This window comes from Marmota marmota, unplaced genomic scaffold (assembly GCF_001458135.2).
Source record: "Marmota marmota marmota unplaced genomic scaffold, marMar, whole genome shotgun sequence".
Taxonomy (NCBI): domain Eukaryota; kingdom Metazoa; phylum Chordata; class Mammalia; order Rodentia; family Sciuridae; genus Marmota; species Marmota marmota.
In genome coordinates this window covers 2,095,265-2,120,049 of record NW_025999969.1, presented here as the reverse complement: position 1 = coordinate 2,120,049, position 24,785 = coordinate 2,095,265, and the positions used below count along the sequence as shown (strand labels likewise).

General features: G+C 37.4%; 1 protein-coding gene across 1 annotated transcript in view; it reads right to left on the bottom strand.

Moving 5' to 3' along the window:
* Senp2 (SUMO specific peptidase 2) overlaps positions 1-22,304 on the bottom strand; it is a 35,541-nt gene extending 13,237 nt beyond the window's left edge. Inside the window, exons 1-11 of the mRNA XM_048803963.1 lie at positions 22,037-22,304; positions 19,621-19,676; positions 15,922-16,055; positions 15,326-15,392; positions 13,393-13,483; positions 9,110-9,278; positions 7,207-7,310; positions 5,106-5,200; positions 4,532-4,583; positions 2,966-3,029; positions 663-881 (exon numbers count right to left, since the gene is read on the bottom strand). Of these exons, the coding sequence (XP_048659920.1) occupies positions 663-881; positions 2,966-3,029; positions 4,532-4,583; positions 5,106-5,200; positions 7,207-7,310; positions 9,110-9,278; positions 13,393-13,483; positions 15,326-15,392; positions 15,922-16,055; positions 19,621-19,676; positions 22,037-22,137 (1,152 nt within the window). The 5' untranslated portion in view covers positions 22,138-22,304. The remainder of the gene's footprint in view (positions 1-662; positions 882-2,965; positions 3,030-4,531; positions 4,584-5,105; positions 5,201-7,206; positions 7,311-9,109; positions 9,279-13,392; positions 13,484-15,325; positions 15,393-15,921; positions 16,056-19,620; positions 19,677-22,036) is intronic.
* Positions 22,305-24,785: the final 2,481 nt, after the last annotated feature.

Below are 24,785 nucleotides of genomic sequence, written 5' to 3'. Positions count from 1 at the left end.
CGTATCTTCAGCTCTTTTTGTTTCTTATTTTGAGACAGGGTCTTACTAAGTTGCTGAGGCTGGCTTTTAGCTTGGGATCCTCCTGCTTCAGCTTCTCAAGCTGCTGGGATTAGAGGAATGTGCCACTGCATCCAGCCCTAGACTTTTTTTGTTTGTTTAATTTTGTTTTAGACAGTCTTGCTAAATTGCCCAGGCTGACCTGAAACTTGCAATTCTCCTGCCTCAGACTCCTGAGAAGTTGGGATAATAGGCATATGCCACCAAGCCCAGCAAAGCATTCACTCTTTTCTCTCTTTTTTTTTTTAGTTGTAGTTGGACACAATACCTTTATTTATTTTTATGTGGTGCTGAGGATGGAACCCAGGGCCTCACACATGCTATGCAAGTACTCTACTGCTGAGCCACAACCCCAGCCCCAAAGCATTCATTCTTAATGCCAATCCCATATCATATAACTCAATTTATGTTTGAAGAGTACAAAAAGAATCTGCAAAGAATCCATTATATTTGATCCATTAGGCCACCTTCCGAGAGCATCAATGACCAAGGTAGTCAAAGTGTGAAACAATCTTGACTCTATAATTTTTTTCAAACATTCATTCCTTGCCTGTAGAAACTCCTTAAAATAAAACATAACAAGTTAGGAGTAACTGAGGTTATTTTAAAAACTTGTGTCTTATTCTAATCAGCACAATATATAATACCTCTGAAAGTTCAAGGAGATCATCTGTTCTTCTATCCCTTTCTTTGCCTGAGAAATTCTTTTCCTTTGCCTCAAGTATTGACATTTTCCTCCTGAGTAATCCATTGCTTCCACTGCCCAGGCGGAGTCGAGCTGACACTTCTTCGGATAGGTCAGGCTCCATTCGGTGTCCCCTCCTCTGATCAAAAGTTTCTATATTTTATTGATATGCTTGATACTTGAACACATTACATGTATTCCACAGGAAATAATATATAAAACAGTGTCATCTTAAAAGAAAAGAGAACTAGCAGATCCTCCAAGTGAATAAAGTAGATTTAGCAGAGCTGTCGTTCTGGCGAGACAGAATAAACAAGCTCTAGAGTTAAGGCTCAGAGACACTTCAATTACAAACCATAGAAAAGAATGCTCACCACTTTCCCTTAAAGTAGTAAGATAAGTAATTTCAGTTTTTCTATCCCAATTGAAATTAATGTGTTAATTTTTTTTTTAAGTTTTAAAGAGTTTTTAAAATGTGACCTAAAATCCCATCAGTGAGAACAAACTACAGCTACCCTTATGCTATTATAATTATAGGGGCTGGAGTTGCAGTTCAATGGTAGAGCACTTGCCTAGCATGTGTGAGGCACTGGGTTCAATCCTTAACACCACATATAAATAGATAGATAGATAGATAGATAGATAAAATAAAGGTACTGTGTTCAACTAAAACTAAAAATATCTTTTTTAAAAAAGTAATTACAGGACTGGGGTTGTGGCTCAGTTGGTAAAGCGTTTGCCTAGCACATGTGAGGCACTGAATTTGATCCTCAGCACCACATAAAAATAAATAAAGGCATTGTATCTGTCTACAACTAAAAATAATTTTTTAAAAGTAATTATATATTACATAAAAATGAATAAAATAGGAAGGTTAAACTGACCACCAATAACCAATAATATAACCAACCATGCCTACATAAGGAGCCTCCATCAAAGCCCAAAGATTGGGTTCAGGCAGCTTCTGTATGGCTGACCACATGCAAAAATTTGGAGTGGCATGACCACAAAGAGCATGGAAGTTCTACACCTATGCATCTCTTTCATCTGGTAGTTTATCTGTGTCCTTTGTAATACTGTTTATTGAAAAATGAGTAAACATGGGGGAAAATAAAAATGTACAAGTCAGTAATGTGCCTCTTTAATTAATAACTACATTCAATTCAACAAAAAGAATTCTGCCAGCACCCCAGAAACTATGACAAGCTTTTTCCCTATTATAACTCTATGTAAACCTTAATATTAGATTTAAGTCATCTAGTAGGAGAAGTATTTTTAAAATAGGAAATTTATTTAGAAATAGAGTTTTGGACTAAAACCACCAGTCCTAAAACCCCTAGCCAGTATTCTTCATTCCAGCCAACTGTCAGGTATATTAGTCCTTCCCTCTGGTTCAGCAAAGATGGAAGAAGGATATTATTTCCTAGGCAAGTTCCAAGTACCTCCACTTTGTCCTCTCATGTTTAGTTCCCTTCTTCTTTCAGATTTTGCTCCACAGATAAAAACTGACAAACACAAAAGACTCTACTCTGAATCACTGAAAATGAAGAACTTAGAAAAAGGAAAGTTCTAAGATTTATGATGTAAGACCATGACTTAGCCTTTTAATTATTGGGGAAACCAAACTTGACTAAACTGATTAACACAAAGCAGTCACCTATGCTTTTATAATTTTATGTATCTAAATTGTGAAATAACCTAAAACTTCAAGTTTGGATCTAATTTAGAAACACATCTCTTTTGGACATTGAATGTTTATCAAAATAGTGTGCCATTATTAAAAATGTTATTACTGCTATGGAGATCACTGAAACACTTTTTATTCCTAAACTTATGTAGAAATATAAAATCGGATTAAGCATTAGACTGCTAATATTTTCAAGTAAATCTGAAACCTTGACTCTGAAAACAAACTTCTGAAATATCTTTTCTAGAGACTTGTATGTTTTTTAAAGTTCTCCAAAAGATGGAATACAATACAGATAAGGGTTGGTATGAAGTCAGGCTGGTCTCTCATAAAGAAAGGTGACTGCTGAAAATATAAAAATCAGCAAGATATACACAAAAAGTTGTATATCTTCAAAGCTTCTTGCTTTTTGAAAGAAAGTAACAGAACAGAAATCAAAGTAATATATGCCTTCTATCTTATTTTACAAAGGTATCAAAACATAAATCCAGTGAATTTAAGAACATATATAAAACCTAACTAGGGTTTCTACTTACACCTTCATTTTCAAGTCTGATTCCCACCATCTTCTCTGTATCAGAAATTTTCCCTTTTGAACACCTGAGGGGGAAAAAAAATTAAGAGACTACAGACTTCTGCTAGATAATTTTAACTTGGTCCATATTAGACTACTTTTAGAAATGATTAATTTATAAACAAAAAATCGTCTGGATACATAATCCTCTATACCAGTGGTCAGCAATCTTTCTAAAAAGGACCAGATAGTAAACACTTCAGGCTTGGTAGATTTTATAGCTTCCATCACATCTTCTCAACTCTACCACGATAGTTTAAAAGCAGGAACAAATAGGATGTAAATGAATGAGCATGATCATGTTCCAATAAAACTTTTACCTGTTAAAAAAAAGCAGGGCTGGCTTGTGGCTCAGTGGTAAAGCACCTGCCTAGCATGTGTGGGGCCCTGGATTCGATCCTCAGCACCACATAAAAATAAATAAAAATAAAGGTATTGTATCCAACTACAACTAAAAAAAAATTTTTTTAATAATAAAAAAAATAAAAAAAAGCAGGTGGGCCAGAACTGGCCTGGTCCCTAGGCCATAGTCCACAAACTCAGATACAAAGAAACTATATCTAAAATCCTAAGACATACAGAATTACCTTCACTGGTCTTATATTAGAGATGCTCATTACTAAATATGCCGCCTTGCCCACAATCCTAAACAGCAGCTACCTTTCCAAGTCCTAATGCCTAGGAGATTAAGGGCACACTCCAAAACCAGGCTAAGGCATGATTCAAGAGCTACTTATGGAAATGGACATCGTGGTGCTTACCTATAATCACCGCTACTTGGGAGGGTAAAGCAAGAGGATTGCATGTTTGGAGCCAGACTTGATAATTTATCAAGACCCTGTCTCAAAATACAATTTAAAAAGGGGCTGGGTGCCGCAGTCTGGCTGGGCACAAAATAACCGAGGCACTCGAGGCACTCGTAGGTTCAAACAGGAACTCCTTTATTGCCCGAACTCCACCGGCACTCCAAGTGCACTCCCCGGGAACTCTCCCAGCTCTCCGGGAACTCTCCCAGCTCTCCACCGGGCTCCGCGAGAACTCAACGGGAACTCCAACTCCGAGAGAACTCAAAAGTAGTGGGCGCCCGAGGCAGCAGGAGCCGCCCTATGGCCGGACAGCAGGGGTCTATATACAACTGAGTACACAGCAGGTTTCAATCCAGCATCATCCAGTCACAGCAATTATACATAGCTTAACTTAATTATCATCATCTTAATGGCTCGCTGGCATCACCTCTCAACCACTCCTTCTGGCAAAAAGCTAGGCGCCATCCTGACTTGACTCGGCTGTGGCTCTCAACAGCTGGGTAGGTTAGCTCAGTGGTCAAGCATTTGCCTAGCATTCACTAGGTCCTGGGTTCAATCTCCAATACCCACCCCCACCACATACAGCTATTTATATACATGCACATATATGCCTGACCAGCTACCAGAGTTGAAGACAATTAACAATTTTCTCAAACCTAGCTGCTCATAACCTTATAAAGTGAGAAAATACATAAGAAAACAGAATTAAATGAACAATGTACCTCTTTTCACTTCTCATTGGACATAGAGGTCCTCTGGTTTCAGCAACTCTATCTGTGGGGATGGTAAAGAAAAGATTAAATGTTTCCTTTACTTCAATCACAGGCTAGAATTTCAATTTCCAGTTTTAAAGTATCAGAACATTCATTTACTCTGAAACACTGAAGTGAACTCTAAAGATACCAGCCTCCTCACAAACTAAGTAGTCTAAAATTGCATCAAACTAATCTTTAGCATAGGCTGACTGATAATAGTTCATTTGATAAATTATAATTTAGTATCATTCAGTAGACAGTTGATGAAGAAATATAGGCAGTTAACACAAGGAGTATAAGTAAATTAATTTTATATTCATAAAAAAGCCTCGTATTCTATGAATCAAATTCATCTTGAAACAGCTTTTTAAAAAATGAAACTCCTGGTACTAATAAGTATCAGTCAACGTCTTGAGGTTTAACAATATTTAAAGGCTTGGGACATCACCTGCCACTTGTATGCCAATTTTCAACCTCATAGGCACACTCTAACATGAACTAAGGTCCATACATTAAGACAGAGCTAGATCTGGGAACTCACATTGTTTTGGAAAAAACTGAGTTGCTCTGACTCCGTGATTCTGCTCCTCCCCCCAGGCTTTGGTCTTTAATGTGTCCATCTGACTTCTTTGGGAACTTAAAAACACAAAAAGCAAGGAAGATCAGATACAAAAGGAAAGGCTACCTTAAATATTCATTACCTCTGTCTGACAAGATTCTCCAAACGGACTACCTTTTAACATCTCACAACAACAAAGACGCAGCAACACAGTAGCACCTGGGACTTGGATAAAAGCAATCTAATCTTGATTCCAATGTTTCAGCCAAACTCTCTAACCTCCATTTTCTGTATTTGTAGACTAGATGTTCTCTGCTGGGCACACTGGTGCACACCTTATAATTCCAGCCACTTTGAAGGCTAAAGTAGAAAGATTGAAAGTTCCAGGCCAGCTTTAGCAATTCAGTAAGATTCTGTTTCAAAAGAAAAAAATAAAAAGGGTTGGGGATTGCCAGGTGCGGTGGTGCACACCTGTAATCCTAGCAGCTTGGGAGGCTGAGGCAGAAGGGTTTCAAATTCAAAGCCAGCCTCAGCAAAACCGAGGCACCAAGCAACTCAGTGAAACTCCGTCTCTAAATAAAATACAAAATAAAGCTGAGGATGTGGCTCAGGGGTTGACTGCCCCTGAGTTCAATCCCTAGTACCAAAAAAAAAAAAGATTGGGGGTTGTTCAATGGTAGAATACCCCTGGATTCAATACCAACATAAAAAAAAAAAAAAAAAAAACCTAGATGACTAAAAGAAAATTCTATCTGCTTACTCAGATCAAAAGATAAAAAAGGGCTGGAGGCTATAGCATGGTGGTAGAGCACAGCATGCATGAGGCTTCAGGTTCAATTCCCAGAACCACAAAATAAATAATAAATAAATAAAAGATGAAACAACTTCAACTATATATTAAAACAAAACAAAACAAAACAGGGCTGGGGATGTGGCTCGGGCTGGGGATGTGGCTCAAGCGGTAGCCCGCTCGCCTGGCATGCGTGCGGCCCGGGTTCGATCCTCAGCACCACATACAAACAAAGATGTTGTGTCCGCCGAGAACTGAAAAATAAATATTAAAAAATTCTCTCTCTCTCTCTCTCTTAAAAAACAAAACAAAACTCTAAAGCAATACATTAAAAGCAGGAACCTAAAAAAGCAAAACAGTTTTGAGGATTTTGCCAAAATGACAAAGCCAGTAGTCGTTATCAAGCCTATTGCTGTTTTTTTACAGTGGCTAGTCAAAATGGAGAACATACTAACATTCTTAAGAGAATTAAAACACAAGAAAACAAAACATGTTCACAATCAAAGTTAAAATTCTTAATGAATTTATTATTTCTGGCTTTAACAAGCTAAACAGTCCTGTGACTCTTTCTCCTTCAATTTGCTGCCACATATAATTTGTGGAATCTGTGTTTTCATACAACCTATTAGATTTACCAAGTGAATCTCAATCCTGAGCTCACACATTTTTGTCCTCTTATCACATGCCAGACATCTCCTTCTGCCACTCTAGTTTATTTAATTAACAAGCAATCTTATAAGGAAAATCCTTATGACTTGGGTGACTTTAATCTTATCTCTAAAGTAGAGGGTTTCCACGAATGCTAAAATACAATCCATGAGATGCTTCAGGGAGTGTGTATGTGTGTCTTGCAGATGGGGGTGAGGCTGGGGGCAGAAGGAAAGAAAAAAACAAGACTTGAGGAAGTGAAGGAGATAGAAAAAGGAAGAAGAAAAGAGAAATGGGTGAGCAGGAGAGAAGAAGCAGGGGAAAAAAAGAGGCAGAAAGAGAGAGATTATGGAAAAATGTATGTGTTGGGAAGGCTGGAAAACTGCCCTTGGAAACTGACTTCAACCAGTAATCCACTTTTCTAGATTAGAAGTTCAAGTAAGAGTTCACTTGGACAAAAGATTCTACAGCTAACAGAAGACTCAAAAAACACTGTTCTATATAACGCGTTATTAGATATAATGTCCAGGCAAATTGCAGTGTTAAACTTTTTTTGTTCTGAGGAGGAACCTGTGCCATCAATCTCTCTCCAAAAACAAAGAAAAAAATGTCTAACAAAGAAAGCATTTGTCTTTTAATTTTTACCTGTGATGATGTGAAGTCACAGGTGAGATAGAGTTTCCATGACCACCTTCTTTAAGTCGCTCCAATAATCTTCGGTACTTCTCTCTTTCCTCTTTTTGAACACCCTGAATAAACGAAAGCAGGGTAGATAAATACTAACACATTAAATGTAAAAGCAAATCATAATCAGAGGTCAAATGCAGCCCTAAGATGCATTTTATTTGCCATCACAATCTTTTTAAAGTTTCTTGAATTAGCCATAAACTTTATTAATTTTTTAAAAAGTCCAAAAACGCAGCCTCTTTTGAAAAATTAGATCATCAGCCTAGAGCTATATAGCACTATTCCCTTTAGATGGGCCATTTGCTCTCCATCTCATTTCACTCATTTAGCCATTTGCTAAATCTTAATGGCATCTGAGTTTTTGAATGAATTAGATTGAACAAAATTGGGTTAACTGAAAAAAAGATTAGCAAAAATAATCCACTTGCAAAATCAGAATCCGTAGCTTCCAAAATGGAACTGGTTTCTGTAAAATCACAAATGGCCTTTTACTGGCCACATCCAATGTATTTTTTTCAGCCTTTACATTATAAAGATCTCCCTTTAGCATTTCACCACCAGCTGACCTCGCCTTGCCTTCCTAGACAATAAACTCTTCTGATTCTTCTTTTCTTTTCAGTCTCCACTGAAGGTTATTCCTTTTCTGCCTGCCATAAATGCCAATGGTTTTGCCCATATTGTTTCTCACACTACGTTCTTTCCCTGAATAATCTCATCAGCTCCCCTGATTTGAAAAACATCAATTGCAGAAAATTCAAAAATGTGTCTCTAACCCTGCCTTCTTCTCAAAACTCCCATCACCTATATCCAAGAGTCTACAGGAGAGGTCTTCTTGCATGTTGCACAGGCACTTTAAACAATGTCCAAAACTGAAGTCATCATCTTCCCCCTAAACACATAGGGTATCTTGGTCAGTGACACGTATTTATCCAAGACTGAAATCTGGGACTTAGGCTCTTCCCTCTATGCTATATAACACTTAATCAATTAAAAAAAAAAGTCCTTGTTAATGTTACCTATCACTATTTCTAGAATATATCTTCTCTGTCTACCCCACAGACATTTGCTTATTAATCCTCTCTCTAGTTTCTCACCTAAGAGACTGAAGTCTTTAACATTTCTTCTTAAAGTTCCCTCAGAGACTGTGGTCCACTCTTCTCTCTGCCTAAAAGTTTGTTGAATTACAATTTATCTAAAAACTCCTAGAGGGCAAAGACCACATTTTATTCAAGTTTGAATATCTCACAACTATCATATCATAATACCTCAGACCCAAATAAATACCTTTTTGATGAATAATTGACTCAGAAAACTATCTAGCAAATTGAGATAGCTAATGGTCCTGGAATGCCAAATACAGAAATAATTCTAAATTTTCCTAGACCCAGTAAAGACCTTAAGAGAGAAATGAAGAGAAAAATGTCTCTTCATCATGCTAAATGCTCTGAAAGGGGAAGGAAAAAGCTGAGAAGCACACCATTTACTCTCTTACTAATCAGTTCTCAGCATATAAAAGAAACAGAATAATTCAGGCACTCAAAAAAAAAATCTATGATTTTATCTCTTCCTAATATGATTCCTTTTCCTTCTTTGTAGGGAAAAAACTACATCTGAAAATTGACTCAATTATTTACTCCAAATTAGCTCTAGAAGAACGTATACAGTAACAGTCATTGCTTGCTAAGAGTCAAACAGGGTAGTAGAAGACAGGTATGGAAGGCATGTTGGGAAATGTATAGCCATTGTACCCACTTTTGTACCTTTAGTATTCTGCACCATAGTACACATCATTCATCACCCAAAATATTATTTATTTTTATTTTTTTAAAGAAACCAGGCTAAAAGGGCTAAAAGGGCTTACCTCCTCCACGGTACAATGGGGACGTCTCAGACCCTTGCCACCCTCTTCAGAAATCATTTCTGTTACAGCCTGTTCCTGAGGTTTCCACAATAAGGAACTCTCTGGATTGGTTTTGCTATGGCGACGGCCACCTGGTCTTCTATTATAGCCTTCTGAGTTTAGAGTAAAGCTGCCAAGAAGAAAAAGAATGTATCACAAAACTGCCTAAAGTGGTAGAATTCAAGCTCCTATATCAGCCTGTGATTATGCTGTCCTAACTTAAGCTTGCTACTTGTCAGAGAATTACCATTTGTAAAAGTTAGATCTATCTAGATACAGTTACCCCAGCATTCCACTAGAGAATGTGTATTTCCAGTCACAAGGACTGTCACATGAAAGCTTTCTTCCTCATAACCAATCATCCAACCCCAAACCCAGATTTAGGTCCTACTGCATGCAACCCCATAACACCCATATTACACTTTTCCTTTAGTCACTGGGCACCACAAAAATTAATTATTGGTGTGACTATTTAATGTCTCCATACCACATTATGTCTTAACCACACTATGTCATAAAGCCTATGAAGAGAGAGATTATATCCTTTTATCATTATATCCAAGTATAGGACCTAAGCCAAGAGCCACTCAAATAATCTGAATGATAAATTAATAAGTATTAGGCTAGGCACAGATGCTGTGCACCCAGAGTCCCAGTCACTTGGCCCAGGAGTCCAAGGCCAACCCAGGCAACATAGCAAGACCCTTTCTCAAAAAAAAAAAAAAAAAAAAAAGTAAATTAATAAATGCTAAAGAAATTGAAGGCATGGAACCCTTCTTGAGTCATTGTGCTGGTAAAAGTTATCTGCTTCTCCTACCATTACCAATAATGAAACTGATTTAACTTGCCCCCCATTTTGAAAAGAATACAATGTCACTTATATAATACTACTACAAAAACACTACACAATCTGAAGTAAATCATGAGTAAACATCAGACAAAATTAAAACACTAGGTAGACGCAATGGCACATGCCTATAATCCAAGCAACTGAAGAGGCTGAGGCAGGAGGATTGCAAAAGACCCTCAGCAATTTATTGAAACCTGTTTAAAAAAAAAAAAAAAGAACCAGGGATGTAGCTCAGTGGTAAACCACCCCTGAGTTCAATTCCCAGTACTTTAAAAAAAAAGATTTAAAAAAATTAAAATTAAAATTAAAAAGCCACTAAAGACAAAGACACGCTAAGAAGGTGTTCCAAATTAAAGTACATCAAAGAGACATGAAAAACAAATGCAATACATAATCTAGCACTGGATCTCGGTTCAGGTAGGAAAAGAAAGCTAAATGAAAAAATTTAAGACCTATAGATCATATGATAAAATTATAGCAATGTTAAATTTTCTGATTTCATAACCTGTTTATGTAAATCAAAGTTCTCATACTTAAGAAACAACTCAAGAACTTTGGATTCAGGGGCAAGGTTATTTACCTAATAGAGTTTCAAAATACATGGAACAAAAACTGACCTACATGGAAGGAAAAATAGAAAAATACAAATTACAATAGAAAACTTTAAGAGTCACTCTTCACTCATCAATCAGTAAAGTAGAAAAATCAGTAAAGTCAAATGTATGATATGTCAAGATCATTGTACTGTCATGTGTAACTAATTAAAGCAAATAAAAATAAATCAGTAAAGTCTATAAATCCTATCAGTTGACTTGATGTAATTGACGTTTACAGAACATCCTATCCAACAACAGCAGAATATAATACATTCTTTTCAAGTGCACATGGAATATCATCCAAATAGACCTTATTCTACACCAAAAAAACAAACACCAAATTTAAAAGAACTAAAATTATACAAAAATAGTCTCTGACAATAAAAGAATTAACTAGAAATCAGTAACATGACAATATCTGAAGTGTCCCAAATATTTGGAAATTAAACAATATACTTCTAAATAAAACAGATTAGAAAATATTTTAAATCAAATAAAAATGAAAATCTACATTTCAAAATTTGGGAGATGCAGCTAAAGCAGTGTTTGTAAGGAAAATGATAACATTAAAATGCTTAAAGAAATAAGTTCACTTTTAAATATTTATCGCCCAAGAACAAGAACATCGCTTACCTAACAATACAATCATCAAATTTAAATTTCTCTGAAGCTATTAAAAATATCCATCACAGGGCTGGGGCTGTAGCTCAGTGGCAAAGCACTTGCCTAGCATGCCTGGGGCACTGGGTTCGATCCTTCTTCAGCACCACATAAAAATTAACAAATAAAATAAAGGAATTCTTTCTATTTACAGCTACAAAACAAAAATTAAAAAAATATATATATATATCCTTCACAGAATTCTAGGATCTAATTCAAGATCTTGTGTTGCATTTTGTTGTCATATATCTTTGTTCTCCATTAATCTGAAAAGTCTTCATCTTTTTAATAGAGTATACAGATCTATTATTGATAGAATGAACTTTAATTTCAGACTGACTCACTTTCTCACAGATAGATTCAAATTATTGGTTTTTGCAGAAATAATACATTAAATGATGGCTTTCTCAATGCAATATATCTGAGGGCCATGTCAGTTGGTCTCACTTTTGGTGATTTAACTTTGATCCTTTTTGTTAAGGATGTGTCAGACAGGTTTCTCTAATATTTTTCCCTTTAAAATTAATAAATAATCTGTTGTGAGATATTTTGAGTTTATATAAATATCCCATACCTCATCAAACTTTTACTAACTAGTTTCAGCTTGAGATTCCCATTCACATCAATTATTACTGATAATCACAAAATGGTGAATTCTCTAATTTTATCATTCTTTCTGTGCTTATAGTAGGCATTCTATTACAAAGATGATCCTCTCTACATAATATAGATTTACTTACTTATATCTATATTCCTGTCTTTATTCATTTTGATACTTAAACTGTCCCCAGTTTGGCCAGTGAAGTTTCCTCTTTGGTTGGCATTTCAACAGTCTTGGAGCCCTCCTTTCTTTCTGGCACAAGATAATCCAGTCTCACTGTGTATTTTCCTCTTAGCCCTAGTCATTCATCCAACCCCAGAGGGTTAGTTAGTGTCTCACTCTTAAATAAGTGGACAGTCAAGGATTATCAGGTATTTGAACAAAGACTCTTCTTAACTTCAAAGGTAAGATCAAAATAAACCAAAAAGAAGACCACTCAAAGGAAACAGATAAAGCAGGCACAAGAAATTTCAAAACAATATTGAGATAAGATATTTTGCATCTTTATAATAAGAACAAGATATCTGGCAAAGGAAACAAACTTGAAATGGGTAGGAAGAGGAGGACTCTTTCAACTTAAAAACTGTGACAGCTTAGAAAAAAAAAAATCAGTAAAAAATGGTTTTGAAAAGAGAAAATAGCCAAGCACAGTGGTGCATGCCCGTAATCCCAGCAGCTAGGGAGGCTGACGTTGGATCATGAGTTCAAAGCCAGCCTCAGCAACTTGAGGCTCTAAGCAACTTAGCAAGATGCTGTCTCCAAATAAAAAATTAAAAAGGGCTGAGGATGTGGCTCAGTGGTTGAGTGTCCCTGTGTTCAATCCCAGGTCCCCTCCTCACCAAGAAAAAAGTTAAAAAAAAAAAAAAAAAAAGAGAGAAAATGAAGTCAAGCTTGGTGGCGTATGTCTGTAATTCCAGCCTCTTGGGTGGCTGAGGAAGGAGATCAGTAAATTCAAGGACATCCTGGGCAACTTAGAGAGACCCTGTCTCAAAATAAAAAATAAAAGCCAGGTATAGTGGAGTACACCTGAAATTCCAGTGACTCAGGAAACTGAGGCAGGAGGATTGTAGGTTCAATACTAGCCTCAGCAATTCAGCAAGGTCCTAAGTAACTTAATGAGTCCCTGTCTCAAAATAAAAAATAAAAGGGCTGGGTAAAAATGGGAAAGCCCCCCATCGATCCCTAAAATAAATAAATAAATAAAAATAAGAAGGGCTGTAATATGTCTCAGTGATAGACACTTATCTAACCTGTGGTGTAAGTACCCAGTATACCCTCCAACCCGACCCCGAGACACACACACACACACACACACACACACACACATTCTAAAAATCAGATCAGATCACGATATGGGCATATATAACCCAAACTCAGTTCAAGTCTCTCAATTAGCTATATAATATTCAGCAACTTACTAACCTAAGAGTACTTCCTTACCTATGTCCCATAGTACAAGAGTGAAAATGCGTAGTAAAAGTAAAGACTTAATAATTGCTAGGTCTCCCTTTCCAGAAAGGCAGAATTTAACACTTACCCAAAGGAAGGCAGGACTCTACGTGGTTGATCTCGGGTTACTGTCACTCTGATCTTTGGATAGTCACTTATTCCATTAGGAGATTTATTACCTATTTGAAGAATGTATTTGTATTATGAAAGAAAAAGAAAACTTGTGAACACACTGAACTATGACAGGAATTTGTGAGCAATTTACATTTAACTGAATAATTTGTTTTTTCAAATTCTATTAATAGGTGGCACAGAAAACCAGAATAAACATTGTAAAAAGTTAAAGCAAAGTAATAGGAGAGGCTGGGGATGAAGCTCAATGGTAGAGCACTTTGGCTAGCAGTGCATGTGGCCTTAGATTTGGTCCCCCAGCATCACAAAAGAAATAATAACAAATTATTTAATACTCAAACATTATGAACAGATTAAATTGAATTTAAATTAACTTTTTAAAATGATATATATGACTTCAAAGAATTAACAACTTGGGCTAGAGATGTAGTTCAGTGGTAGACTGCTTGCCTAGCATGCCTGGGGCACTGGGTTCGATCCTTCTTCAGCACCACATAAAAATTAACAAATAAAATAAAGGAATTCTTTCTATTTACAGCTACAAAACAAAAATTAAAAAAATATATATATATATCCTTCACAGAATTCTAGGATCTAATTCAAGAAACTTTAAAAAGATTGTGATGGCAAATAAAATGCATCTTAGGGCTGCATTTGACCTCTGATTATGATTTNGGGGGGGGGGGAGAAGAAAGAAAGAAAAGAAACATCTTTGTTCCAAGTCCTCTAGAACTAGATTCTCAGCTGCAACAGCAGTATCCATTTACCTTTGCTCTTCTTTGCCACCAGAGGCACTTTACCATAAAATTTTGAGCCACATAACTCTAAGGTATTTATCATTTCCTTAGCTTCTTCCACTTTTGACTTTTGTACACACAGCTTCTCTACTGCTCATTTTCCCTAACTTCTCTCACTGTTCTCAAACTTTACAACTCTACCAACATGGCAGACATCACAACTATTTCTTAGAACTATGGATTCCTCCCACTATTCCCCATCATATTGTTTCGCATAGTATGGAAATAACTATAATTCTATTTTTAGGGTTTAATGATGATATGAAAGCCTCCAATCCATAAAACTACAAAATTGCTCTCCAAATAGATGACGAATTTCTCGATGGCAAGAACAAAGTTTTATTATTCTATTACCTGTGATAATAACTTAGCACAGTGCTTGGCACAGAGTAAGCTCTCAGGAATTTTTTGTTAAATACATACATATATATATATATATATATATATATATATATACCCACATGTGTATTATTATTTTTAGTTGTAATGGACTCAACACCTTTATTTTGCTTATTTAGTTTTTTGGGGGTTTGGGGGGAGGGGGTTTTGTTTTTGTTTTTTTTTTTAATGTGGTGCTGGGGATAGAGCCCAGTGCCTCATGCATGCTAGGCATGCGCTCTACCACTGAGCCACAACCCCAGCCCTAGGAAATTTTTATTCTAACAAACAACTCTTAATCTAAGTCACATTAAGGAGACTGATAATATAAGTAGAAAACACAGCAGTAATTTCAACAACAATTCCAAAGGAAAGCTACAGGTAGAACATTCCTTATCCAAAAACCTGAATGCTGATGCTCAAAAAATTTATAGCTTCAGATTTTGGATTTTTGGCTCAGGGATGCTCAACTGGTTAAGTCCATGCAAATACTTTAAAATCTGAAAAACTCCAAAACCTGATAAATGTCTGGTCCCAAGTATTCCACATAAAAATACTTACTCAACCTGTATTTGATTTTTAGAATGGTAGAGAGAATATGTCTTTATTCTCATCCCAATCCAAATCGGTGTTTTCCTTTCATATTCTCAAAAACTTAGGGAAAAATGGGCAGAAGGAAGTACAAGGAAGCAAAAATATTTTTGAGCACCTCACCCAGTTTCAGCATGGTGTTCCAGGATCCAGAACCTGTCAGTTCACAAGATGAAGAGTTCGAAAATACCTTAAAACCAAACAGAATCACCTCTGTAGCATCTAAATTTTGCAAATAAGTTTCTAATATGAAAAGATCACACTATTTGTAATTATTTTCTTAGCTGGCTCAAAGAATCAATGTCATCAAGATTAAAGGTTTAATTTGTCAAGATATACAAAATGATGTAAAAAACAACAATAGCAGGTTCTTCACACAAAAGCAATTATATTATTAATACTTTTTAAATGTTTTTAAATTATTAAGTTTTTAATCTTTAATTTCTTGATCTTTATCAAGAAACTTCTTGATCTTTATCACAGCTAATAAGACACAAACATTTCTGGGAAGAAGTCATTTACATTAATTCTAAAAACAAAAAAAAATATTTTTTTTTCCTAAAATTTAACTTTACTGATTAAATACAAAGATCAGCAGCCTTTGGGGCTATGGGTGTAATTCAGTGGTAGAGCACATACTTAGCATGGATAAGGACATGGGTTCAATCTCAGCACCAAAAATACAAAACAGAACAAAAAAGGTCAGTATCCCCACTGACCTCTTCTGAAGGGGCCACATTCCGTGTTCCATTACAAGCAGAAGTCACCATAGGCTTTGTGGTCAGCTGGAATGGGAATCCAAATAAGCTGGCAGCATTGTAGAGACTGTTTTTCACTTGGTGAATAAAGCAATCTAGAAGATGTCAACAAACTTTAAATACAGAGTAATAAACTTCTAGGAAAAAAAAGTTATATCTTGGAAAGAACCTCTCGCAATTTTTATTAAAAGTCCAATTTCCAAGCACTAAAATAAAAAGGTATATATAAAAATATTTTTTTCTAAATGAGTAACTGGAATTCAAGTATTGTGATTTTTAAACAAAATATCCAAGATGCTAGAAAAACATGGAACCATCATTTTAGCAAATCACAGATTCACAAAGAAATGTGCTGAAATGGCAACTTTTAAGAAGTGACTTCTCCAGAATACATACAATGAATTTTTACCAGAGAGGTGAGAGCATAATTAAACAAGGATCATATGCCACTAGTTATGACAGAATCCTACAAGAAGCAGTCTCATTTCTCCCCTGATTTGTCTTTATTTCCCAGGCAGGTAACATTTGCTCTCAACAACTACTTACTAAGCCCTCATTCTATCTTGGCTAGGTGAAGAATAAAATATGAAACTCTTAAGCATCTATGGTGAAATAAGGCCATCCCTCTCTCTGCTGGATTAGATGTGTTGAAAGATCTGTTTTATCTCTTCCTGCCACCAAAAATAAAGACCACAAAATTAAGAAGTAAATAAATAAGGAGGAGGGGTAGATTTCAGTACTTTCCCACTTCCTCCTTTTATAATACTACCTTTTTCTCAATTCCTACACACGTATGTTTTCCATAATTTCCTTTATATATCCTAATTAAGGGTATTTAAGCTAACAGTTTCTGCTTCAAAGCCTGCAATGGTGGCTTTAGCCAATAAGAGCTCCAGAATATGTAACTATAAAATACTTTTCAGAAAGACAGGAGAACAACTAAGCAAATGGGAGGATGTGATGGCCAGGTAAAGTAGAATCCAACTTGAAGTAATTTATTATACGATGATAGTTAAAAATATCAAAGTTTGCAAATGAGTTTTTTTTTATTTTACAATTCAAGGTTATTCCTACAGTGCTGAAGGGTGCAATTTTTATTCTGCTATGAATATAAGTAAGAGAAAAAGCATATTAGGGATTGATGCTTAACCCACACTGTCATTTAGATACCAGAGAACAAGAGGTACCCCTTAATAACATATTAAATAGTAGTCACTAAAAAGTACACATTTTGTCCAAAATTTAGGTATGACCTGAGATTAAGTCAAAAGATTGTACTGATTTTTTAAAAAAGGAATGAAGGCAGTCCTGCCTTACCTGTAACATGGGAATAAGATTACCATATTTTCCTGAGATTAGGCTAAATTTATCTCTTATAATCCCTTTTAACTATAAAAAATCATGAGTCTGTGATTCTGAGATCCTTTCTTTTACTCTTGTTTCTTGTTTCCTCTCAAAAGCAACCAAGAATTGTATTGTTCAACATAGCTACAGGTAGGCAGGCAGATGTGGTTACCTAGTAATTTAATTAAAGTTAAATATTCAGTTAGTAGCCAGATATGGTAGCACACATATGTAGTTTCAGCTACTTGGGAGGCTAAGGCAGGAGGATCATAAGTTCAAGGCCAGTCCAGGTAACCTAGCAAGACTGTCTCAAAATAAAGTTTAAAAATGGCTGGGGATATAGCTCATGGGTAGAGCATGTGCCTAGTAAGTACAAGGATCTAGGTTCAATCCTCAGCACTGGGGGAAAAAAAAATTCAGTTACTGAGTCAAATTAGCCATTTCAAGTGCTCAAGAACCATAATCATAGGAAGTTCTAGCATTTTATAGACCTTTAATAACTCCCTAACAAGTACTGCCTCTGCTACCCACCACTTCCTCTTTGGTTTATTCCCTTCTATAGTAGTCTGCCACTCAAAAAATCATAGTACAAGCCAGGCATGGTGGCCCACACCTGAAATCCCAGTGATGTGGGAAACTGAGGCAGAAGGATCACAAGTTCAAGATCAGCCTGAGCAATTTAGTGAGATCCTGTCTCAAAATAAAATTTAAAAAGAACTGGGGATGTAGGAGCTTAGTGGTAAACACCCTTAGGCTGAATCTCCAGTATAAAAACAAAAAGAAAGTCCTAATGCATATTTAATAAAAATGACAGAATGGGTGATCCTTAACATAGAAGGCCATAAAATAGGTAATTACCACAAATAGTTCAGGAACTTTCTGTAATACCACCAACAAAGGTTTTTTTAAACTACATTCAAATACAAGCTAATATTTATTTATGCTTTTCTTTAAAGTTGACTCACTTTTTTTGCTTCAGTAAATGTACATATGATAATTTTAAACTACCACTATAAATATAAAACCAACATCATATGATTTATAAAGAAAAGACTATAACTTTCTTATTATAATCATGATTCAAAGGTAACATGTTACAAATGTTATATTCTTTAAAACCATTAACTAAATTGGTATCTATCCCATGCTTTGGGACATAATGTAATGAATACAGTAAAAATTCCTTTATTAAAAATCTCCAGTGATTTGCAGGGCGCAGTGGCACACACTTGTAATCCCAGAGGCTTGGGAGACTGACACAGAAGAACTGCAAGTTCAAAACCAGCCTCAGCAATGGCACGGCCCTAAGCAACTCAGTGAGACCCTGTCTCTAAATAAAATATAAAAAAAGGGCTGGGGATGTGGTTCAGTCGTTGAGTGCCCCTGAGTTCAATCCCTAGTAACCCTCCCCGCTCCCAAAAACAAATCTCCTGTCATTTGACCTGTTTTCAGTCCATATTTCCCCCCAGCTTTAATAACTATTGCCTAAATCTGCACAATTTGCCCATGCCTAGATTGCTTTTCCTTCCTATTGATCTCTTTTGATATCCTACATTCTACATCCTTCCTCAAAAATTATGAGACTCAACCAGTTGAAAATTGGATACAATTTTGAAACTGCCTTTCTTATGTCATTTACCATGTCTTAACTGATATTAGTATTAATTATGTATTTTATTTTACACCCCTTGCCATGTAATCACATAAGGCCCTTAAAAAATAGAGAACCTATTTTACTAATTTTTGTATTTCCTGTAGAACCTAACACATTTTCTGTAGAACCTAAGGGCTGAAGATGTACCTCAGAGGTAGAGTGCCTAGCATGTGTGAGGTCCCCAGTACAGCCAAAAAAAAAAAAAAAAAAAAAAAACAAAATATCTAAATAACTATCACATCTGGAATAGACCTAAATTCACATTACTGTTGAGAAACAGTAGAATATAGTATTCTACTGAGCCTTTTCCCTTTAACCTAGTTTTATTCTCTTCTAACCCTGAAGATACATAGAAATAAAAGATTTGTGACAACAAATTAGATCACTTCATTTAATCATCTGAACTTCATCACAGTTTGAAGTCATTTTTGCAATGCTGTTTTAAAGAAGGACTTAAAACTTCAAAATGCAAATTCCATAAATTCATTTATTTATCTGGAAAGATATACAAGTTCCTAGTAACAGTGGTTACCTCTGGAAAATAATTGAGTAGAAAAGGGACAGAAAAGAGACTTTTCACTGAATATACTTTTTATCTTTTGAATTTTGTTCCATGCATGTTTTCCCATTAAAAAATAATTTTGAAAAATTATGTTTAGTACCTAATCTTGGTCTTTTAGCAGGTATTTCATCAGTGTCCACTGTAGAAAACAAAGTGCTGAAAAAAAAGAAAAAATATATATATAATCCATTTCTAAAAATAAACTAAATAAATAAATAAATCCAAATCTATAAATAAACTTAACCAGTCAAGACTGGGATATAACTCAGGACTAAAGCTGTGTTTAGCATGCACAAGGCCCTGGATCAAAACTCAACACCGGGCTGGGGATGTGGCTCAAGCGGTAGCGCGCTCGCCTGGCATGCGTGCGGCCCGGGTTCAATCCTCAGCACCACATACAAACAAAGATGTTGTGTCCGCCGAAAACTAAAAAATAAATATTAAAAAATTCTCTCTCTCTCTTTAAAAAAAAAAAAAAAAAAAAACTCAACACCAAAACTAAAAATATTACTGTTCTTATCATACCAAACATCCCTCTTTCATTCACTTTGTCATAAAATGAGATCCAATTGATGTTTTAAAAGATAGTCTCTTAAAGTAGGCTGCTAGCATTTGAGGGTTTAACACTATGGTTTCAACTATTTGAGAGACCCAAATTCTTTATCACATAATAATGAGTAATCTGGCTAAAATTCAAACAATAAATAATTTCCTTTTGAAAGATGACCCACCTGAAAAAAAAGCCATCTCTTATTTCAGGGACAACATAAGCAGCCTTAAAAGATAATTCCTAGCTAGGTATGGGGGTACAAGCCTATGAGTCCAGCTACCTGGGAGGCTAAGGCAAGAAGATCGTAAGTTCTAGGCCAGCTTTAGTGAGAACCTATCTAAATAAACAAACAAATAAATAAATAAATAAAATTTAAAAGAGCTGGAGACATAGCACAGTGGTAGCTGTACCTCTGGGCACAATCCCAATATTGCGGGGGGAGGGGGAGGCAGCTCTTAGCTAGAAAAAGGTGTTACATTTAACTGCATTTTTATAATGGGAATTATATTACAGTGGTAATAATTTGGAAATTCAGGGAAGTTTCTGGCCCTATATATCAAAAATATTAAAGGTTAGTATATTAATCATCTTTCTGAATCCTTCACCTTAATCAGGCAGAAAGGAAGAATGAGTTGAAACCATATCCAATTTTATCAATGACCTGCATTCCAGACTTATGTATTAATCATTTTACTCTCTTAAGCTCACCTCAAACCAACCCTTTGTCTACCTCTCTTGTCTTTGAGACTTAATTAAAACATGATATTAGGCTGGGCATGGTGGTGCACATGCTATAAGCCCTATTACCTGGGAGGATGAAACAGGAGGATCTCAAGTTGGAGGCCAGCCTCAGCAACTTAGGGAGACTTTGTCTCAAAACATAAAAAGGGTTGGGATATAGCTCAGTGGAATACACTCTAGGCCAGGCATTATGGTGCTCGCCTATAATCCCAGCTACTCAAGAGGCTGAGGCAGGATGATCTCAAGTTTGAAGCCAGCCTCCACAACTTAGCAAGACCTTGCCTCAGAATAAAAATTTTAAAAAGGCTAGTAAACCGCCCCTGGCTTCAATTCAACCCCTAGCACAGGAAGAAAAAGGAGTGGGGGAAGGAAGTAATTGACACTTGATCATCCAAAATTAGGAGGTATACAGAATTTGTTTCATTTTCTAGATTAATTCTTAGGTAAGGCATAATTCTTCGGCAAGCAAAGATATTATAAAATGAGAAGCAAGGGAGCAGATAATGAGCAAGAACGATCTGTAGTTTCTCTTTTAAGTGAATGAGAATTCACACTAGTGATTTTATTTAAAAGGAGGCAGGTACTTTTTTCCCCCTTCATACACTAATTCTAAAGGAATTAGTTAGTTACATTTAACTGCATTTTTATAAACACCCTTCTCCTTCCGGCCCCAACACACACACACACACACACACACACACTGTTCGACAGCTGTTTTAGAACAAGACAGCTGCTGTTTCTTGGTGCTAAGCGAACAGTACTTGCAGTCAAAACGAGCTGGGGCAAGTTACCAATCTCACTTCCCTTAACTGCGTTAACTGTCCGCAGATGACACTTCGGAGTGTGCATGTAAACAGAGGGCCACAATAAAGGCAGTAATTCTTTAATTTTTAGTTTTTAGCTTAAGAGCAGTAAAATACGAGAAAGCCTCATTTGTTGTCAGTAACCAGCTTGGACTCTGACAAGAATATTAAAGATCCTATGATCAACGACCACTCCAAAGACAAACAAGCTCCTTCCTTCCATCAAGAGCCGCGTCCCCAACACCTTGGCGGGAGCGACTACGTCACCAGGATACCAGCGACCCGCAGCTCCTGGGCTTCAGCCGAGCGGCCGGTTTAGGGGGAACAGGGCCTGCGGGGCTGGATGAATGCTCTCCTGACCAAGGAGCCGCGGTGGAGGAGGGCGAACAGCTAGGCCGGCACTCAGCCTCTGCTCTTCTCACCTGTTCGAGCGCCGCCTCTTCAGGAGAGCCCTGGCAGGGGGCACCGACCGGTCGCAGAAGCGGAAAATGGTGCCGAGAATCCTAACCAGCCATCTGTACATACCAGGCCCGAGCAGCAGCGGCGGCCGACACACCCCGAGACGCAAACCCCAGAGCTGTCGCCGCCGCTGCCGCCTTGGCCACCACCACCAAGGATCAGTCGCTGGCTTGTGACGCGATCCGTGGGCCCATAGATACAACGTTCTCCGGGCTAGGGAAGGCCCCCACCCGCCACCGCTCCCAACGTCACCTCCTCCCGCCCTACCGGAAAGCCTCATCCTCAATCTACGCACGCGCAACCTAGCACCGCCTTTTATCCTCGACCCTAGCAACAAGAAAGCCTGTTAGACGGCCGGGTCCAATCGCTGGCCAGACTGGAAGAGTGGTTGGCGGGACTTTTTCTTTGGCGGAGCCAATCCAAATCCGCCCGGGAGACAAGGCCCACGGAGTAGAAGTGCCGCAGCTAGGCTCTGGAGGAAGAAGCGTTCTGAAGTCGTGAGCGCATTTGGAACCCAGCTAATGATTGTTTAGTGAGCTCAATAAAAATAGATCAGAGCAATTAACAAATGTTTACCGTATTAGGGACCCTTTATTTTGCATATACCTGTGCCTCATATTTTACGTGCATTGTCACCATACTTCCTAGGAACCGAATGCGATAGGAAGTCTTACGCCCAGTTCATAAATAAGGAAAACGAGGCATAAAGAAATTAAATAACTTTCCTCAAAACACAAAGCTAGTAGAAGCAATGTTGAAATTTGAGCCGGGGTCTGACTACTAGCACCAGTTTCACACCCTTGAATTCACACTACCTGGAAGAGGATTGTACATAGATAATTACAAATTACAAGATAACTGACTGCTATGATAAAGGAGTGTGCAAAGTGCAGTGGAGCTAGAGGAACGAAAACCACATGCTAGGAGAGAGGGAAAGGGCAGAACTCCTGAGGATGGCTTCACAGTAATAAGGTTGAAAAGATACCTATGGCTTTATAATACACTTGTCTCCTCCTCTGATCTGAGAGGGAGTAATTCTTAATACCCTTCCTGTAGAATCTAGAGGTCAAACTGTGCGTGGTAGAGCTGTCCTGTAATCCTAACTACCACTCTGGTGGCTAAGGCAGGAAGATTCCAAGGAGGCCAGTCAAGGCAATTTATGGAGACCCTGTCTCGGGAAATAAACAAAAAAGATGCGGTAGTGTGTGTTACAGGATTCAATCCCAGTTACCACTAAATAAATACATAAATAAATCTAAAGGCCACACTTCTGATTATCAACTTTTGAACAAATTACACCCTATTTAACCCAATGTCTGCCCATAAACAATACAGGGAAACTTCAAAGGTTTTTGTGCTCCACAATAATTCACTGACTACTTTTTCTTGGCCTGTGATTCAGTGAAGAACAGGTTTCCAGACTTTATTGAACTTAACCCAGGTGACTGCCTGTCCAGCCTCCTTCTCTCAATAGCATTCTAGAATTCTGCTACATGTCACCCTGTTGTAGGGACAAATGAGGCAAGGCACCGAAGATAGCAGGAAATAGTTTTATTCAGAGGGCACCGCTTTTGCTATAATCAATCAGTTCCCTGAACCCCGAGTTCAGGTAGTATCAGAGTTTTATACCCAGCATGTAAAGGGAGGGGCTCAGAAGTTCACAGTCTGTAGAAGTTCACATGGAAGCAGCTTTTTCTTTCGCTGTTTTAGGCAAGTTAACCCTTCCGGGACAACATCTTTAGAAGGGGAGAGCTTTTTCTTCCTTTCCTTTCCTCCCCCTGCCAGCTGTTACCATGGAGCCCAATTGGTAACTTATCTTGAAAATGTAGACATCTCTGTGAAGCCCAGCTCAAGGCCAGAGGCCTTGTTTGCCCATTTCTACAAACTACTATACTGGATACATTTGTGAAAAACTAGTAAGGGGGTGTTCAGCACCTGGAGTGCCGGTACCTTCTGGGCCAGTGGCCAAATAAGACAGGGTGGCATGAAAATAGGAAGTTTATCTACATTGAACTCTTTTGCAGATACTCTTTTGCTAACAGTCCTAAAATCAGCCATGGTGAAGATTTCTGGAGAAGCCCAGTTAAGACTTTCCTATGGAGAAAGGGGGTGCCACTTCAACCTAACTAGAGACACCACAATCCTGCCCTGAGAGGTGAAAGGCAGGTCTTAAGAGGGTAGAAACCAATTCTAATGTGCAGACACTTCCCTTAATTTCCCTAACGATAGCGAACACCAACACATTACTGAAAGTTTTAAAAGGGAAGTTTTAAATTTATTCTTTTCTCTCTGAAGCCTTGATAATGTTAGTCTATGTAATAAACCAGCAATAGACAGATTAAAAGGGAAACATTTAATATATAAAAACATGGGAGTCATACACAAAATAGGAGACTCAAGAAGGGATAGAGAATTTAAGCTTAAATAGAGCTAAACAAGCTGGACAGGCATGGTGGCACATGCCTGTAATCCTAGCAGCTTAATGGCTGAGACAGGAGGATAGTGAGTTCAAAGCCAGCCTCAGCAATGGTGAGGCACTTAGCAACTCAGTGAGACCCTTTCTCTAATAAAATCAAAATAAGGTTAGGGATGTGGATCAGTGGTCAAGTGCCCCTGAGTTCAATTCCCGGTACAACCCACCTCCACTCCCCCCACCCATGTCCCCACCCCCCACACACCACCCCACCCCCTGCCAAAATAGAGCTGAACAAA